The sequence below is a fragment of the Eublepharis macularius genome, chromosome 1 (assembly GCF_028583425.1).
Source record: "Eublepharis macularius isolate TG4126 chromosome 1, MPM_Emac_v1.0, whole genome shotgun sequence".
In the NCBI taxonomy this organism is placed as follows: Eukaryota; Metazoa; Chordata; class Lepidosauria; order Squamata; family Eublepharidae; genus Eublepharis; species Eublepharis macularius.
The window spans coordinates 151,689,308-151,709,861 of record NC_072790.1 but is presented as its reverse complement, the minus strand read 5'-3'; the positions used below and the strand labels follow the sequence as shown (position 1 = coordinate 151,709,861).

General features: G+C 41.7%; 1 protein-coding gene across 1 annotated transcript in view; it reads right to left on the bottom strand.

Moving 5' to 3' along the window:
- RYR2 (ryanodine receptor 2) overlaps positions 1–20,554 on the bottom strand; it is a 720,715-nt gene that overhangs the window by 251,153 nt on the left and 449,008 nt on the right. Inside the window, exons 42-48 of the mRNA XM_054975163.1 lie at positions 19,103–19,217; positions 15,616–15,748; positions 14,928–15,031; positions 13,052–13,187; positions 12,149–12,335; positions 5,564–5,669; positions 3,963–4,083 (exon numbers count right to left, since the gene is read on the bottom strand). Of these exons, the coding sequence (XP_054831138.1) occupies positions 3,963–4,083; positions 5,564–5,669; positions 12,149–12,335; positions 13,052–13,187; positions 14,928–15,031; positions 15,616–15,748; positions 19,103–19,217 (902 nt within the window). The remainder of the gene's footprint in view (positions 1–3,962; positions 4,084–5,563; positions 5,670–12,148; positions 12,336–13,051; positions 13,188–14,927; positions 15,032–15,615; positions 15,749–19,102; positions 19,218–20,554) is intronic.

The window sequence follows — 20,554 nt, the reverse complement described above, 5'->3', positions numbered from 1 at the left end:
GGATTTAGCATATTAGCATCCTTTACAGTATTTTGATTTAGAAAAGCATTTTACAGTCTGAATAAATATAACTGAGTGTTGTAAGACTGACAAATTGGCAGACCAAGAGATATCTCCTTGCCATTGAAAAGACATAGAAAACACTAGCAAGTGTGGCAACTCTATGTAAACATCAGTACTCTTGTACCTACCCTTTGGGTCTCCGATTCAGGTTTTTTTATGCAAATCGGGCCCAATTTGTAAAGCTACAGGGTTCTTGAATTGGCCCCAGCATTGCTGGGCTTGATTCAGGAATCCTGAAGCAAAGCTTTCTGAAGCATTTTGGAGCGCTTTGGAAAGCTTCGGGCTTTCAAAGCTTCCCGACAGCTTTTTCATCCAACAGGAGCAAGGAAAGAGGGATTTTCCTCTTATCCCTACTATTGGATGAAAAATGCAGCCTGGAAACTTTCAAAGCTCAGAGCAGCACTTCAGCGTTGCTGTGAGCTTTGAAAATCTCGACACCAATTTTCTCATCCAATGGGAGGAAGGAAGACGGAGATCCCTTACCCCTCCCATTGGATGAAAAAGCCAGCCTGGAAACTTTCAAAGCTCAAAGCAGCACTTTTCAGTGCTGCTCTGAGCTTTGAAAAACTCCATGCCAGCTTTCTCACCCAATGGGAGGGAGGAAGAGGGAGCTCCCTCTTCCTCCCTCCTATTACAGCACTGCTCTGAGCTTTGAAAGTTTCAAAGCTGGCTTTTTCATTCAATGGTAGAGGGAAGAGGGAGCTCCCTCTTCCACCCTCCCATTAGTTGAGAAAGTCGGCGTGGAGTTTTTCAAAATTTAGCACAGCACTGAAAAGCGCTGCTTTGAGCTTTGAAAGTTTCCAGGCTTGCTTTTTCATCCAATGGGAGGGAGGAACTCCCTATTCCCCCCCTCCCATCGGGTGAAAAAGCCAGTGGGAAGTCCTGCTTTGATCTTCTGTTTGCTCCGAATTTTTATGGAGCATTCTGAAGCAACTGAAATGCCCAAATCCTAAAGCAGCTTGCCACTTTGGGTTTAGGGGTATTCCAGATTGTTTTCCCTCTTCGGGTAAACCCGAAGCGGGAAACCCAAATCTTTTTCCAGTGCACACCCCTACCTACAAAGTCACCTACATAGGGGGAAATTTAAAAACTTAAAATATTAAATTTTAAAAAATGGATTTCTAATTAGATGTTAATGATATATAATTAAAAATGAAGACGACCATCCAATACTTTTAGATATACTTAAAATATCTAAGAGGAACTAATGTGAAAATCTGAAAGTGATTAACATAATTATAAATTGTATAATAATAAAATAGAGACCTAATACAAAGTATAAACCCATATGATCAATATACAAAAAAAAGAAAAAATATGTATAATCTGAAAAAAAGACTCAAGTTTTTTAAAGTTTTGACAGCAAATTCATCAAGTATCATTCAGCTCATTCAGCTCATGCATTAGGGTTGCCATTCCCACTCCCACCTGCCACCCCTCAGTCCACTCACCTGGCTGGTGGGGGGGGAAAGGCACAGGAGGGAAGAAGTCATGTTCCCTCATCACACTGGGCATGCTGAAGCCAAGCTCAGTAGAAATCACCTGTTTGGAGGCGATTTCTACTGAGTTCGGCTTCAGCGCGCCCCACAACTCCTCTGTTGTGCTGGAAAATGATGTCACTTTCTGACATGGTGTGGGAATGCAAGTTTTGCACACATGGGAGAAATGTACCCCGTTGCCTCCCCACTCCACTCTCTGCACTGCTGGTTTGGCCCCTGGGGCCCCTGGCAATCTTATCATACATATAAGGGCATGGAGTTCCTATATATACAAGGCCTCCTAGTGGAACAATGGGTACTGGAAGCAACTGGCTAAAATTGACAGCACAAAAGCCACCTAAAACCTGAGTCTGCACATAGATAACTGGGCTCGGATTGATGAGTATGTAGCAATCTAACCAGCCTCTTCCCACTCCTTCCTGGTATCCAGTACAAACTATTATAGGAACAATAGATCTGATAAAGACGGTAAATCCTCATGCTTTGGAATGTCATTTCCTTCCAGTTGGCTGTGAAAAGTCTAGAGGGTAAATCCAGACACTCATTTTCACCTTGTATATTGCGGTTGTTATCGTATATCTACAAACTTATGGTAACTGAAGATAACGCATTGTGTAAGGGGTTTTTATTTTGTTTTTATCAGTTTATTATATTCTAAAATACGGCACTCCCGTCCGGTGGCAAACAGCCGCTGCGGCCCGTGTTTTGATCCTCTGGATGGAGGAAGAGGCAGTAGCAACACTGGCCTTGAAACTGGGGCTGCGCGCGGAGCTTAGTCGGGCTCTTTCGGCCGCTCCACCCTTCAGCATTCAGTGCATCTTGTGCTCGGGCAGAGAGAGGACGTGTTTCCTTCTCTCCCAACACAAGAGGCCTTTGGAGGGCGAGTGGTCTTGGTTTGGTCAGCATACAGCCCTGAGGAGACTGAGCGGAGCATTCGTGCCACGCTTGTCCTGTTTGTGCGGGTCCTCATGCCTTTATGGCGTGCAAGCAGACTGGGCAAGGGGCGTGGGCCTGATGGTGTGGGTTTTCTCAGCGACCGGCGGGTAATGGGCCTTCGGCGCAATGAGGGGGCTGGTGTGGTTTCGGTTCAGTTGCCTGGTTTGGATGTTAATTGTTGTGTTTTTCCTAGGGGCAGCTGGAGAGCCGGACTGGCGGACTGTTTTGTTCTGTTGCAGGTTTGGTGCCCGGATTCTTGCTGTGGTTGCAGGACAAGGGTGCATACACTTCAAGGCTTCCCCGCTGGGTGTGTGCAAGAAGCTTGGAGATTGTTTTGTTTTGGGCCCACGGCCTGGGCTGTGGGTGCTCCTCCCTGCCAGGTGTGTGCAAGAGGCTTGGAGTCGTTTTGTTTTGGGCCCATGGCCTGCATGCCTGGGTGCGCATGTTTACCTGCCTGTTGGGCAGGATGTCTATAGTTGTTAGGCCCAAGGCTTTCCCGCCGGGTGTGTGCAAGAAGCTTGGGCCCCAGTTTGTGTTTTTCCTAGGCTCCCACATGTTGTGTGAGGAGATCAGAAATGGGTTGATGGGCTGGGTGGAGGCCCTAGACTCTGCTTATAGTTTTGGAAAATGGGGGATTGCCCTCCCCCACCGTCTTCAAAGCTGGGCCACATTTGCTGACTTCTACTGAGGGGACAGATGTAACAACATTTGGAGGAGATGCAGCAAGGGCTTGCGTGGCTTTATGCCACCTGTGGGGTGCTATGGCTTAAGCAGTGGCCTTAGCGGTGGCAGATTAGGAGTTGGGGAAATTGAGTGGGCCGATGACTACTCTTGGCATATCCCCATTGGTGGGGAGCGGGGTCTGTCAGGAGCAGCTGGCTGTTGTATGGCTCAGTCATGAGGTCAGATGCCCTGGTGGGGAACCCCTGGACAAGCCGGTCCCTCCCTGCAGCTGTACAGCTGGGTGGGGGAGCTTTAAGGGGGTGAACCACTTAGCCAGGCTGGCCGAGCCCCAGCCATACCATGGATAGCTCGCACCCGGGGCTGTTGGGGTTCGCCCATACAGATCAGGGCGGAGGTCCAGGAGTGATCCCAGGGCCTGACCTGTACTGCTAGTTAGGCCCTTGCCATGTTGACAAATAAGTTGTTATAAATTAATAAAGCGGCCCTTTAATCCCAACACTTGTCTCTGCCTCTTCATTCCGACTGGAGGGGCAATGCTTGTCATAATTATATTCTTCTGCTTTACCACAATCAGCAGTTTCAGTTACCATCCTGAACCAATTAAAAGGAATGTGATTTTTAAAAATGTTTTGCTAACTCCCATCTCAAAATGATTTAATTTTTTCTAACTCATATGATACATATTTAATTTTTCGCGTGTCATCATGGTGAAACACTGAATTCAGTCAGCTTTTTTGTCAGAACACAGGAAGAATAAAAACTATGTTTAAATTTTCTTACCTTTTGCTAATGTTGGCATGTGGAAAGGAATACTAATTACACCCACCAAATCTTCCAACGGAATCAAAGACCGCAGAATAGATCTGATTCTAATAGCTTCACCTTTGCCAGCGTGGATAAGCTAACAAAGGAATAATGTAAGTATTTGTTCATAAGACTGGTACCAGTATACAGTTTTTTTCCAAGTACACATATTGACAGTTGCTTATAATGCATTTCATTTATCAACATTATAAATAATATACTTCTGATAATAATTTCACAATTAAAGGTAAAATAATGGGGGCTAGTACAAGGCACATCAACAAACTTCATAAAGAATTGATTTTTTGGTGTTCACTGGCTTATCCTTTATTCAGATAGCTTGACATTTATGAAAATTAATGATAATGTTGCAATTCTGCCACTATGTATTGTTTGTTGCAAGCTCAAGTTCACCCTAGAACTGAAGAGTCAGTGGTGCTAACAGTTTCATTTATGGCCCAGAGGGCAATGATGTAATGTGGGAAGTGCCAAAGAAGAAGGAGACACTGAAATATACCTAAAGTAAAACTGGCCACAACTTCATTAATTACAGCATTGGAGCATTCACACAACATAGGCATGGATCCAGGCATTGAATGACCTAACTTCCATCTGATGACATCATCCACCCCAGCCCGCCTGCAGGGCACAAATCACAGGACAGCAGGAGATGTGATCCCCCCTGGGCACTATTGAGTGAATCCTTACCATCCAGGGTGAAGCCAGATGATGGCCCCTGAGCTGGGAATGTCCCTGCATGGCTTCCCCCTGGATCCATTAAGGGGACATATAAACTTGGGGTGAGACAATGGATTTGGCCCAGTGCCCCAAAAACACCTTGCCAGCATGCCAAACAGCATATCAAGTGCATAACAAAATCAGAGTGGGAGGAAGGGTGGCCAAGCAAGCCACCACCATCTGTGCATGAGCCAAAAAGGGGGCAGAGGGAACCTGGAGAGGCCTCTTTCCTCATCCCTCCCCACATCACTCACCCAGGGGCTACCACAAACTGGCTGGCGAGGCAAAGAGCAGGAATAAAGCCTGCATGCCCCACCCCTGAACTACTGCAGATTGCTGACATAAGCAGAAGAACCGGGCCCTAGGTTCCCCTGCTGAAGCAACAAGATGGCTCCCTACCAGGGACCCACCATCACCTCACCATTTCTGGGCCACAATCCTGCCCCCCAGTAAGTCAGTGGAGCCTTATTTGCCTGTATGTTAAATAGGCATTACAACTGGGTTTGTTGAGAACCCAGAGGACATGCCTTTTTCAAACTCCCTGCATTAAATGTGATCCTGGCTTCTAACCACAGTGTTTCTTGACGTAGTTCATCTTGAGCATAATATTCTGCAAAGCAGTTTTGTGCTTGCACATTAACCAGATTGACAGTTGTTTGAACATAATTAGTTACAGCTAATTTTCAAACTAGAAAGTCTAAACTCATGCTTGATTTTGCCAATGATAACAAGTAGCTTATTTTCATGAAATACCCCTGGACAAAAACTTTAACACTATTAGAGAATGCCTGGGCTGTGATAGAAACTATTTGTTCATAGAGCAAAAGTAATAAACCTACATGCATTTCTGGAGCACAGCGTCCTAAGAGATCAATCAAAGCAGCATAAAAAGTCATGATGGCATTCCCCATATGAATTGTGTCATCCTCTTCTTCCACTTCACTTCTAATATTTTTCCAACAGAAACAAAACACACAAAGAGTATAAGATATTTTGACAATTACAACCCTCCACTAGCCCCCCTGCAAAAAAAAAAATCAGAGAAGAATTACACATGTTAACTTGAATTTCGTTAAACCAAGGTTCAATCTCTGGCATAGTACATTTAAGCTCTCAGATAAACAGGTCTGATAAAAACATCAAGCATACTACTGAAGGCTATTTATAGTACTGATACAGTTGTCTGACTTAATAAAAAGTAGCTCTTTATGTGCTTCCATTCTTTAGTAAATTTATCCTGGGGCTTTTAACATTTCAACATAGGGAACTGTGGCTACATCATATAAAATTTATTTTTTTACATTTATGGCATAATCCATTGTCACATGGGCATGAGTTATAGTGTAATAATTACCAATGCCTTCACGTGTGGGATGGATTGTGCCCTATTGTTCACAATTTTAAAAATGTAGAAGGCAGAAATAGTAAGCAAACTATCATGACAGCTTTGAAAATGAGAACTTCCCTCTCTCTAATGCATAATTATAACACCATATGGAATTTCAAAAGCATTAAAAATGAAGTCCTGCTCCCCTTCCAGTCAACTATAGCACACAGCATTTGCTTAAAAAACACTATATTCTGATGTCATTGTATGAGAGTGAATTAATCTACTGATTTAGAATACAAGATGAAGATTCAAAGGAAAAGGCCTTCTATCTACAATCACAGCTTACCCATTCTGTGATGTGCCTGCCAGAAAAGCTGCATCCAGATTTCACCTGAGACTAGGGTTACCACCTTCAGGTTGGGCAATTCCTGGAGATTTGGGAGTACAGCCTAGGGAGGGCAGGATTTGGGGAGAGGAAGGACTTGAATGGGGTATAATGCCATGGAGTCTACCCTCCAAAGCACTAGACCCAACAAGAAAGCGGAGGGGTTCAAAGCACTCAAATACAAGTAGGGAAACCTCCCAGAACCCGACAAAGCACACTACCCGGTGTGTCAATAAATTATATCATTATATATGTACCAATACATGCAATAAATAACTTATATACCAATACATGCAATAAATATAATATAATAGTCCTCCTCCTACAAAAGGCAGTCCATAGCTCGGTAGTAGTTGCACTCAATTTGAAAGCCAGTTCTGAGCTTTCTTTTTTGCTCCTCAATATATGTAAATTCCTTTGGCTGAACCTCGCCCACCAAACGGCCAATAATGGCCGGGAAGTTGGCAACGAGCCTGCCAGCTTCAAATGTGCTCGTTTCGGCAATTCTTCCTCACGGCCAATTATTTATTCAGCCACAGTAATACCTGCAATAAACAAACATACAAAGAGCCACTACACATTGCAACAAAATATTTCCAAAATTCCGCCATGCAGAATATCTACTCGCAATCAGAAGTCCATATCAAAAATAGCTCTTGACCATTGCAATTGCTACTGCTGTTTAGCATGGGTAACACCTGTTGGGGTCATATGACTAAATACCATTTTGGCAATATCAATTTGCCCGAGATACTTGAGTCGAGGTAATTGAACCTTAAAGGTACATTACAGAAACACCGCCCAATTGATATCACTGTTGAGACCCTTTGGAGCCAGACTGTCCATCCTGTATATCCACCTGGCCTCAGCCCTCAACAAATCTGCTCGATCACAATGAGATTTTAAGACCTCCAAAACAGAATAACTTAATTCTCGTTCACTAGTATGGGATTCGTGAAAATGTTCGGCCAAGGGAGCTGTCATCGTCTTAGTCCGAATTTTAGAAAGATGTTCCTGTATGCGTTTCTGAATAGGTCGAGAAGTGCACCCTACATAATATAAGGCACATGTGCATCTAACAATATATACCACGTTGGCAGATGCACATGTGGAATAATTGCGTGGGTAGAGTGGTCGTTTTGTTATCGGGTGTGTGAAAGATGTTATGGACACAGATAAATCGCAAATATTGCAATGCCCGCACGCAAAATGTCCTTTTGGCAGGGTTTCTTTCATTTTATTACCCCTATAGTCCGAATGAACCAAAAGGTCTCTAAAGTTACTCGTCCGCGTATAACCTATTCTTAAAGGTGCATCACAACCTGGCACATCTCTCAAAAGATGCCAGTGCTTTCTGATGATATTCACTATTTTTCCTGAGTGCTGTGAGTGATCCAGCGCCCACGTAATACCTGATCCATGGGTCTCTCTATTAGTTGTCAATTTCAATAGCATCTCCCGCGGGACCCCATCCGCTCTTCTTCTCGCATTTGCAACCACCCGGCTGGGATAACCCCGAGTAAGAAACGCAGCGCTGAGCCTGTCCGCCTCCCACTTAAAGTCACCCGCCTGCGAAGAATTGCGCTTAAGGCGTAGTAGTTGGCCATATGGGATAGCTCGCTTCAACTGCGTTCTGTGATGAGAGCTGTAATTCAAATATGCTGTCCGGTCTGTTGGTTTCCGGTATGGCATAACATTTAACCGGTTCCCTGCTGTCTTATATACAATAACATCTAGAAATGCCACACTGTTCGCATTGCCCTGCGCTGTAAATTTAATGTTGGGATCCTGGTCATTTAGCCAATCAACAAGTGCATCTGCTGCCGCCGATCCCTTCATCACAAGAAATAGATCATCAATAAATCTTTTCAATGTAACTATTTGATCGAAGAAGGGATTAGTTTCCTGATTTAATAAGAATCTATCTTCAAAATCACCCATAAACAAGTTGGCTATTGACGGGGCTGCGGGGCACCCCATCGCGACCCCCTTTACTTGGTAGTAAAACTGTTCATTGAACCGGAAATAATTTCTTTCAAGTATAATATCAAGCAGGTTGAGTAAAAAAGGGGTAGGTGGGGAGTCCGTCGTTCTAGATCTCAAGATGTTTTCGGCTACCCTTCTAGCCTCATGGTGTGGAATTGATGTATATAGTGAGTGCACATCAAGTGTCAACAGGTAGGCATCAGCTGGAACATAAAGGCTCTCAATAAATCTAATGAAGGTAGTGGTGTCCTTAATGTAAGTAGTCAATTTGGTGACAAAAGGTTGCAGGACATGGTCCAGGCATATAGCCAGTGGTTCCAAAATCGAATTCGTGCCAGATATTATTGGCCTCCCCGGAGGGGGACGTATGCCTTTATGTATTTTTGGCAAACAGTAAAACACCGGTGTCCGCGGGTCACTTTTAATTAAGATCTGATATAGATGTTGTGAGATCTCATCCTGCCCTAATGCTTCATCCAGCACAATCTTAATGACCCGGCTGATATCCTTCAATGGATCGTGGTCTATAGGTTTATATGATGTTATGTCTGCTAGCTGTCTGTTTACCTCCTGAACATAATCTGAGGTGTTTAAAACGACAATACATCCACCTTTATCCGCTGGCTTTATAACAATAGACCCGTCATTACATAAGTGCTGTAATGCTGTACGTTCTTGACCTGATAGATTTTGCCATGTTCTGCATTCCGTCTGCTCCAATTTAGTCACATCTCTAACCACTACCTTCTCAAAGGACTCTATAAAGCTATCACTGATGTTAGGAAGGGATCGGTGATGAAGGGATCGGCGGCAGCGGATGCACTTGTTGATTGGCTAAATGACCAGGATCCCAACATTAAATTTACAGCGCAGGGCAATGCGAACAGTGTGGCATTTCTAGATGTTATTGTATATAAGACAGCAGGGAACCGGTTAAATGTTATGCCATACTGGAAACCAACAGACCGGACAGCATATTTGAATTACAGCTCTCATCACAGAATGCAGTTGAAGCGAGCTATCCCATATGGCCAACTACTACGCCTTAAGCGCAATTCTTCGCAGGCGGGTGACTTTAAGTGGGAGGCGGACAGGCTCAGCGCTGCGTTTCTTACTCGGGGTTATCCCAGCCGGGTGGTTGCAAATGTGAGAAGAAGAGCGGATGGGGTCCCGCGGGAGATGCTATTGAAATTGACAACTAATAGGGAGACCCATGGATCGGGTATTACGTGGGTGCTGGATCACTCACAGCACTCAGGAAAAATAGTGAATATCATCAGAAAGCCCTGGCATCTTTTGAGAGATGTGCCAGGTTGTGATGCACCTTTAAGAATAGGTTATACGCGGACGAGTAACTTTAGAGACCTTTTGGTTCATTCGGACTATAGGGGTAATAAAATGAAAGAAACCCTGCCAAAAGGACATTTTGCGTGCGGGCATTGCAATATTTGCGATTTATCTGTGTCCATAACATCTTTCACACACCCGATAACAAAACGACCACTCTACCCACGCAATTATTCCACATGTGCATCTGCCAACGTGGTATATATTGTTAGATGCACATGTGCCTTATATTATGTAGGGTGCACTTCTCGACCTATTCGGAAACGCATACAGGAACATCTTTCTAAAATTCGGACTAAGACGATGACAGCTCCCTTGGCCGAACATTTTCACGAATCCCATACTAGTGAACAAGAATTAAGTTATTCTGTTTTGGAGGTCTTAAAATCTCATTGTGATCGAGCAGATTTGTTGAGGGCTGAGGCCAGGTGGATATACAGGATGGACAGTCTGGCTCCAAAGGGTCTCAACAGTGATATCAATTGGGCGGTGTTTCTGTAATGTACCTTTAAGGTTCAATTACCTCGACTCAAGTATCTCGGGCAAATTGATATTGCCAAAATGGTATTTAGTCATATGACCCCAACAGGTGTTACCCATGCTAAACAGCAGTAGCAATTGCAATGGTCAAGAGCTATTTTTGATATGGACTTCTGATTGCGAGTAGATATTCTGCATGGCGGAATTTTGGAAATATTTTGTTGCAATGTGTAGTGGCTCTTTGTATGTTTGTTTATTGCAGGTATTACTGTGGCTGAATAAATAATTGGCCGTGAGGAAGAATTGCCGAAACGAGCACATTTGAAGCTGGCAGGCTCGTTGCCAACTTCCCGGCCATTATTGGCCGTTTGGTGGGCGAGGTTCAGCCGAAGGAATTTACATATATTGAGGAGCAAAAAAGAAAGCTCAGAACTGGCTTTCAAATTGAGTGCAACTACTACCGAGCTATGGACTGCCTTTTGTAGGAGGAGGACTATTATATTATATTTATTGCATGTATTGGTACATATATAATGATATAATTTATTGACACACCGGGTAGTGTGCTTTGTCGGGTTCTCGGAGGTTTCCCTACTTGTATTTGAGTACCCTCCAAAGCAGCCATTTTCTCCAGTAGAACTGTGATCTGGTGATCAGTTATAATTCTGGGATATCTCAGGCCACTACCTAGAGGTCGGCAACCTTACCTGATACCCCCCCCCCTCAGGAGCATATGCTTCATTTATATCTTGTTTCTACTCTACCCTTTTGTGGTAACACGGAATAACTATTTTTTAATGGACCCAATATTCTGATTTCCATCAAGAAAAGGTTTTGTTGTAATAACGATGCTCTAAAAACCCAAATATTTCAGTAGAAAAGAGCAAGAGTCCAGTAGTACCCATATGAAAAACAAAGTTTGTGGTAGGGTATCAGCTTTCGTAAGTCACATCTCACTTATTCAGAATAACTCAAATGTTTCAGATTTTGATGTTCTGAATTCAATTGTTTGCTTCTATATCAACCTGCTCATGTACTGATACCATGTTCTTCTACCTGCAGGTGAAAAGATTTTTTCTTTCTGCATCCCCTTGCTGATCCTTCTTGTTTACATTTTTGTCTTTTATATATGTTTATTTTTTAATTAACTGTTAGCCACCTTCAGTTCCCTAATTAGACAGAAAAAAACTTTTAAATAAACAAATTAAACACATGTTCTGAGGCTCTCATTTGTGTGCCACCATTGTCCTATGAGATGGGTGGCCATAGGGATATGGCCTTTTCACTTCACAGCTATCGCACTGGAACAGTTTGCTAAGTTTACAACACTAGCTTAAGACCATTTTTTAAAAAAATTGCTCAGACATTAAGTTGCAAGTTGTTAAGTGTGCTTGGTCCCCTATTAAATCTCTTTCTAAATTTAACATCTTTTGAAATTCTTATTGTTTTCTAACACTGATTGGGGCTACTTAATTAAGATATCTTTTACATTGTAATAGTTTAAAGTGCAGTTATTCTTACTATTTTTAATTTTCTTATTATTTTATTTTTAAACAAAATTATTAATTGCTTTGCTTTTTATATCCCAGTTAATTTCTGCAACAGTTTTGCTAATTTTATTCCAACGATTCTATTTTTTAAATTGTTACACAATTGTTTTTCATGATTTCTTCCAAGCCTTGGTAGCCTTTGACTGAGAAAAGAGCCTAAAAATAATTTAAATAAATATTCATAGAATTACATTTGGCTTTGAACCTGTGAGGATAAGCTTTTACTTGCTTTGAAGTTATTCTAATTACAAAAGAGTATCCATGGGCTAAATGTTAAAAGCAGTCAATACCATCAGAAACTTCATAAAACAGGCCTGGAGAAGATAATTACTTCCATTCTACCTACAATGTTTTACTGGATCCATTACTTGGTGAAGGTCCATCTCTTGTAGGATCTTCTGATATGTGTATGGCTTCTTCCATGGCAGCAAGCAGGCCATTCCCACCTTCTCCTCTCAGTGCTGGACCAAAACACTCAGGACGTCGAATAAGTAGCCTGACTACCACATTAGCATTCTCTTCAACACTCTCTCCTACAACCACACAGAATAACCAATTATTTAATAAAACTAATGTTTACGAAATATTAAAGGAAAAAATATGTACATTGAAAGGGGACCAACAGTGCTCAGCAAACTGGCATAAGCACTATGATGCTTGCTGTCATGACAGCTGGAGCTGCGTTTCCAATCATTTTACAACTCAGCTGTTAGGAAAGTTGAATGGGAGACAGCCCCAGCTCTGAGAAAATCACCTTATGCCTACAGATGTAATTCAGACAATCCTCCTATAGCAGCACCTACTTTAATAACCTAAATCAAATATATTTGAAATACAAACCATGCTACAGTACAGCACTACACAAACAGTAACAGTTTTATCATGTTCTTAGTGATTCCATTCATTAGCAGTTTTGAGTCTATTGTTTGGATCCACTCCAAAGAAGCAACTTTTATTCTTCAACAATGGCAACAATTGTCAAAGCTTGGTTGGATATGTAGTGATTTGTACATATACATACATAAAAATCAACAAAACAAAGCAAAGAAGAAAAAAGAGTACATAATGAAGAAAGGCATGACAGGAACACAGCCACAAAATAGACAACATACACCACAGCAAAATTTCAGAAAACCGAAAACTCAAATGAAAAAGTGCATCATTTCAAGTTCTGATCCTCAATGCACTGAAATAAGGTACTAATTGTTTTAGGCACAATTTAAAAAATGCAGTTAATAAGCTCCAGTACCATTGCAAAACACAGCAAAACGAAGAAAATCCAAGTATCGTTCTCCTTCTACTGGATTCCATCCAATATCTGGGTAGCCCTTAAAAATCAGCAAAGGGCAGCTTTGCAAACCACATCCAGCCAAGTAGCGGACTACCTAGGGCAAATTAAAGAAGAGGGTGTTTACTGCAAAAAAAGGTCAAACCACTTTTCTAATAGGAAGTTCTCTTCAACTTCTTCTCATTAGCTTGGTGCTTGCTAGCCTTTATCTTGTAGTAAAGTTTCTTTGTCTAGACAAATGTAAGGAAACATACTCAATTATTATCTTTACCCTTGTTCATATTTAGATGCCTGATATGAATAGGGTTGCCAGGCCTGGCTTGGCTTTGCAATCAGTGGTAGACTGGGGGGAGCAGGACATGGGGAGAGCTGTCAGTGAAAGCATGATGTCACTACTGGGAAAACTCAGAAGCACTATAATGCCTCAATATGCATATTATATGTATTCTGCAATCACTCCATTGGCTACCCACCAGTTTTCTCGTTTGGTTCAAGTGGGGGACCTGCCACTTACATTTTGGATCTTCTTGTTCGTGCACTCCTGGCAAAGCATGATGACGTCACTTCCAGAAGTGACATAATCACGCCCAATGGGAGAGTGCCCGCTTAGCACTGGTCCAGGAGGGTTTTTTGCCTCCAAGGCTCATTCCCCAGGCCTTTTCCCTCTACTGGTCAGCTAAGTGGTAGTGGGAGGACAGAGGATCCCCTGATTTCACCAGGGTACCTAGCAACCCTATGCTCACATGGTGGAATGGCCTGCCTGATGAGGTCAGGAAAACTCCCATACTTATATCATTTTGCTGAATGTGTAAAATGTGTTGTTCAGGGGGGTTTGTTTTTATAAAGGAAGAGAATTGTTTGTGGAAAGTTTAGACAATTTTCATTGACTGTTTAGTGCATGTATTATACAGTTTTATTACATTATTTTCTAATTTTGTTATTCAGTTTCATTTTACAGAATTGCAGAAATGGTGCGAGAAAGCTCAAGACAAAGCTTAAAAAAATTAAAGTAGCAACTGAGTGAGGATTTTTTGCATATTTAGCAAACTGTTGCCCTCTTAAAGCAATTTTTGATAATATCTGGGTCAAAATACAGCTTTATTAAATTATTTATTTTATTGCACTGTTCTCCAGATTTGTAATCCTGTTTTATTGCTTTGTTAGATATATATATATTATACTGCCATTTTTTGTATTCTCTAGTTCTGTAATCCAGTTTTTATCCTTTATCAGCAATATCTCACGCATTATACTGTTTTTATTGCATTGTTATTTAACTGCGTAATTCACCTTGAGTCTCAATGAGAAAGTTGGAATCTAAATTTAAAAAATCATGCTGATTATTCAGAGATCTGCTTTTCTAATCATGTGGGGGACCAAGCTACAATTAAAATTCAGTTTGAAAAATATACATACCTGTACACATTTAAAATAGTGTCATGCAGTGTAGTTGCCCTGATTGAAGAACACACTCCATAGATGGAAACAGATTTTGAGATATAGGTCAAGCTTATCACGGTCACAAAAGAGAGCTGTGGGCGGGGACCACATCCTGCAAGCAGAGGTATAGCCCAAGCATAGCGCCAACTGCTGTTAAAGGCTTCTGAGTGAAGCTACTAATGGTGCCAATCGGCCACTGAATTGCTAGTTGGCCACTATGTGGCTCCCTTATTACAGGCTACAACAATCTTGTAACATTAGATGCATGTGGTAACTACATGTTAAAAATAATGTAAACTACTGGCACTGTGAGTTTGCGTGTGCATATATTTACAAACATATACATGATACTTGTGTATAAACATCCAAATCCAGATAATTACATCCAGATAATTACCTTCTCTAGATCAGGTTCCCTTAAAGCTAGAGCAAGTTCATTATTATCCATTACAGATGCTGCTGCAACATCTAAAGGTGTTGATCCACGCATAGAAGGGGATGCTGTAAAAAGAACATTTTTAAAAAATTAAAGTATATAGAAAATGTATAAAGTCAGGATGATTTTATAGATAAGCAATACCTCAGCAAAACAAACAGATAAGCAATATCTCAGCAAAATAACTGTCCACAAGAAATATATGATTCATGCTACAGTTGGAATTCCTCATTTTATATCTACACAGCCATGATTTTTTTATAATCAAAAGTATCTTGATAGAGTTCTATTATGCAATTTAGTAACAATTTTCCAATAAAGCTTCATTTTATTCACTCATTCTGTATAACTTTGAGTGGATATATTTGAGGAACTAATACTCAATACAGAAGTCCCTAATAAGCAGATTGCAATATGCAATAACTATGGTAATGAATGAAGTGAGGTTGAGAAAAAATACTCATTAACTTCTATTTCTCCTTTCAAGGAGTACCATAAACTAATATGATGGCTTTGAAACAAGAATCCCAAGAATAACATAGGATGCAATCTACAACCTATTGACCATAAAGCAGCCCCACTGAACTAGCAAAAAGATATCTATTGTATCATGGATTCTAGCTTTAGGACACTTTTAATAAATACTTACCAAGCCCAACACTGCTGTTTTCCAAAAGATAGCTAAGATGATCAAACATAGCCTTTTGATTCTGTCTGCTGATGCGGCAAAAATAACATAGAAAACGACAGCAATTTGCCACCATCTTCGGGAAGGTGATTTCCTAGACAAACAATATTATGTTAGTGTGCAAAAAACTATTACATTAGTGGTTCGTGTGTTTTTGCTCCATATTTTAAAGAAGCTGTGGATCTACTAATTGATCCTTCTGTAAATATTCCTAATGGCTAAACTTAACGAGATACTGGGAGAATATAGTCTGTTCAGAATAGTATGTGCAACATTTTTAAAGCAAATTACAGCCATATACTCAACCAATTCATACTAGCACCACAGCACAGGAAAAGAAGGGTTTTCGGGGTGAAAAGTAACTTAAAATGAAGACAGAAAATCTTGGCTCCAGCAGATAGTCTGTAAAAGGTCTCGCAAGACACAGGCATGGAGCTGGCTCTAGGGACACCCACCAATGCAGCTTCTGTACTTAAGCTTGGAAGCAGCTGAATCTAGCAGAGATACATCAGCCAGCCTGTTAGGGTGTAGAGGGAACTGGTTTCTCAAGATTCATACCTTTTGCTACACATGCCCCAGAACTAAATCCTCCCGGCTAGTCCATTAAAGGATCCTAAAATCATTATCGTCTAATGAATATCTAAAAGAGGGAGAAAACAGCAGCCAGGCACTCTTTCATTGTGTCTTGTTCCAGCTATACTTGAGAGTAGAGATGGGCACGGAACAAAAATCCTCGAACTGCTCGGTTCATGGTTCGTTAATTTCCACGGAACATGGAACACGAAGTTAACAAACTCCCCCAATTTCAGAACTGATTTGAGGTTCAGGGGGGGGGGGCAAGATGGTCCCCTTCATGCTCAGAGAAAAAAGCACCCTTTTCCCAAACACCTCCCCAGTCCCCAGTCAGTAAGAAAAACAAGAAAGAAGGAGAAAAGAAAAGAGGCTTTTCAGCCCCTTTTCCAGCAGCCAGAAGTGCAGGCCAAAGATCCAAGTTCCAATCCCAATCCCAACACCACAGCCAGCCACAAAGCTCTCCTCCCTCTCCCACTCTAGAGAAACTGAAACCAGGAATCACACAGCTTCCCCTATTTATGGAAAAAACCAAGAGATTGAACAACACAGGAGGACTCTGACTGGCAGAAAAACCTGCCTAGCATGGTTTTGGAAGGAAGAGATTGGTGTTACCACGGCTGCTAAAGGCCCATCTCCTCAGTTGCCTTGGAGATTCTAACCTCCCCCCCCCCTTTCCTGGCTGGATAGGCCAGAGTGGGAGCTCTCTAGTTGGCAGGGACAGCTGCCAATCAAGCCTGGAGGCCTCAGATTGGGGGCAAACTAAAGACTGCCACCGTTGCCTGGGTGAGGGAGTATTTGGTACTAAAAGTGTCCGAACCAGTAAGAAAAGTTAGTTTGGTTCGGAAAAACACGGTCCCATGGAACGCGTGGTTCTTTGACTACGAACTGGCCGTACGGAATTTTGTTCCGTAGTTCGTTTTGTGCCCATCTCCACTTGAGAGACCTCTCTCTCTAACTGCCTGCTTGCAACAATGAGGTACTGGGGGCGAGATTTGGCCAGGCACTCTCTCCATTGTTCCTGGACTCTCCTGAACATTTTTAAAGATACTATAATTGCATATTTGCATCACTGAAACAGCTTTTTAGCAGCCAAAGTACAGTAAAAACACAACAGAGAGCCAGTTTGGTGTAGTGGTTAAGAGCATGGGACTGTAATCTGGAGAACCGGGTTTGATTCCCCACTCCTCCACTTGTATCCAGCTGGGTGACTTTTTGTCAGTCACAGCTTCTAGGAGCTCGCTCAGCCCCACCCACCTCACAGGGTGTTTGTTATTATGAGGATAATGATAACATACTTTGTAAACCGTTCTGAGTGGGTGTTAAGTCATCCTGAAGGGCGATATATAAATAGAAAATTATTATGTTATTATTACAATAAATAAACAAAATGAAGGGGAATGGAAACTGAACTCAAAGAATAAAGACTTGAAGATATATGTTCTATGAAGTCAGTTCCTCAGGACCAGCTCTTATCTGTGACAGATCATTTTCTCTAGCAGTTTAAAAGATCGTACAGGGGAAATTGAAAGTCCAATTCTCGCCCCTTTTTCATCATAACTCCCAGCTCTAAATAAATCACAGCTTGCGCCTGTGTACTTCTCTCTGTTGTTACCAGAAGAGTAGTGCAAAGGTACCAACTCAATGGCTGCCATTTTTTCCCCCCGAGGGACATGTTCTTCAAAAACATCTTGAATATGTTGGAGGCTCCCACTCCTTCCCCATTATTTTCTATTCCCTTGCTTAGGTGTCTGCACACAAGATACCCCTTTGCAAAGAGGAGTGATATATTGGATCTTACTAATATGTTCCTAATCTAACAAAACTAATTAAAAGGAATGTGGTTAGGCCCAACAGCAACAAGCAAGTAGCAGAAATAGTGGAAGCCTAGGTAGTTTGCATAGAAGGTAATGCCTAGAGATCTTGTTTTGCAAATAAATTAATCCCCAACCCCACTGACAAATATTTGGATGAATTCTAGTTGCCCTGATGGAAATCCCAGTGTTTGGTTCCTTAACTGAATCAAATTTGTGCTTGGATTAGAGATTATCAAATTCTTAATGTCCTATCCTGTTAACAATTTGATCCCTCTGTCTTTCAGAGGATTTGTTCCAAAGACAATTATTCAAAATTCTCAGATTTCAAATGGAACCCTCAGCGTGGAAAAGGAAAGGGGGGAGTACCTCCCTCATTTCCCTTTCTCTTGCTCTCCACATCCAGGACCCTCCATGCCACCTCAAAGCTAAAAGAGGGGAAATAAAAGGCTGCAAACATCCTTAAACAATGGAATCTGAAACTGCTATTGCTGTTGAACAATGTGATCTAAGTGGCCCTTTTATTCTCCCCCCACCCTTTCGGTTTTTTGTGGCTGAGCAAACTTGCTTTCCAATTCCTATTGTTGGTAGTCCCATGCAAACTAATATACTAACAGTGTAATCCTACAAAGAGTTACTCCAGTCTAAGCCCATTGAAGAGAATGGGCTTAGACTGGGGTAATTCTGCACAGGATTGTACAGAAAAAGTGTTCATCCAGTATACTGAAAATGAAATACTAAAAACATGAAACTGAATGCAAGCTTCTTCTGCTATGGACTCATTCACATGGCTGAGTAAATTAGAAACAAGATCCACTATCCAGAACTCCACCTCATAATTTTTGTTTGTTCGTTTTTACAGAGAAAGTGGTTCAGATTCAGTACATTGGTTGGAAGAATATAATTCAAAGTTTGTGAGAAGTCCCATGCATCAGGACTCAATCTTATAAGCGGTCCAACCCCCTTACAAAATCCAATTATACTGGATCATCTGTACTTTGGTCCTCAGTGGGTACTGAGCATCATAATAATATGCATTTAATAAACTTTTGCTAGTATATTACCTTTGACTCGCCACCTCCAAGTACATTCACCATAACTTCCATAACAGTCTCGTGCATCCCCAATGCCCTCATAAGATTAGGATGTTGGTAAAAAACTTTATTGTTCATGATGTCCCTGTTCAGCAAAAGGAAAAAAATGAACACCAACATCCAACATTTCACTTACCTTACAGCTAGACTCTCATTTAACCCATGGGGCACTAATGTTTTCATTTTGACAATCAGCTCAGCTTCTTTTTTCAATAACACTTTGCCCCTATGGCTTTCAGATTTAAAAACAACTCAGAACAAGAAGTCTATTGAGCCATGGTTATGTTTTAAAAATTGTTGAACAAGAGGGGCACCTGTTTTTTTTTTAAAAAAGATGGATTTTTTTTTAAGATGGATGTTGCTTTGGAATAAAATTACTTTTTCTAGTACACCACTTTTTTTTGTTTCTTGCTATATACTTGGTGCAGTCTTCTCTGGCCCCGTTGCCCGTGTGACCTCAGCTGGACCAGTCCCATAGTTGCGGATGTACACTAGATCCAATGGTGAGAATAAGTGAGGTGCCCCCCTTGCTTCTCCATCTTGTACAAGCAGCTCCTCCGTCAAGTCGAAGTGGAGTCAGTCCAACAGCACTGTCAACCTCCAATGCATCAATAGCTCGGTGGGGCCAGTATCATACAGGAAAGAAACTCCTGATGGCCGGGAGTTACGCCGGCACATGGACCAAATGAGGAAGTGATTGCCTGGACCAATCCTTTCTGCTGCCAGTGCTAACAATGAGTGCTATCGCTCAGGGGACTCAGTAGAATCGAGGGACTTAGAAGGGACTGCATGACCAGAGCAAGAACCAATTTGGACTGGGCCAGACTCAGGGGGTGAAGCGGAGGTCTACAGACATTCTGGGCCTATGTTGCCTAGGGAATCAATGGATTGGTGCCAGCCTGTCTGGCATCACAAAGCATTCACGAATCGAACGTATCATCTCCCAAAGTTGTGGATTTCATGAAAAACGCAGCCCCATGAGACCAGTTTTCATGATACACAAATCAGCCCGATTCATCACGAAATTTGATTCATATTTCGATTCGTGCCCATGTCTAATTCCAAGCCTGTTCAGGCTCTATTTTTAAAAAGCCATTCTGTGCAGCTGCTGCATGGCTGCAGGGAACCCGGGTTGGGTTCAAGGAATTGGACCTGGGAATATGGAAGCAACTGTTTAAAAACCCAAACGTACTTTGGCCATAATTGTGTGCTGTTTTATACTTGCTTACTTGTTGGTTTTATAGTGTGCTGGCTTTTGAAGGATTTTAATTTTTAAGCTGCTATATCTTTTTAGTGCTGTTTTATGCTATATTAAACTATAACTATTACTATTTTATATTGCAAAACACCTTGGGAAATATTGGCTGAGAAATGCAGCCTCTCCTTTAATACAATTGTGATAATCCTCCACACAATCAAGCT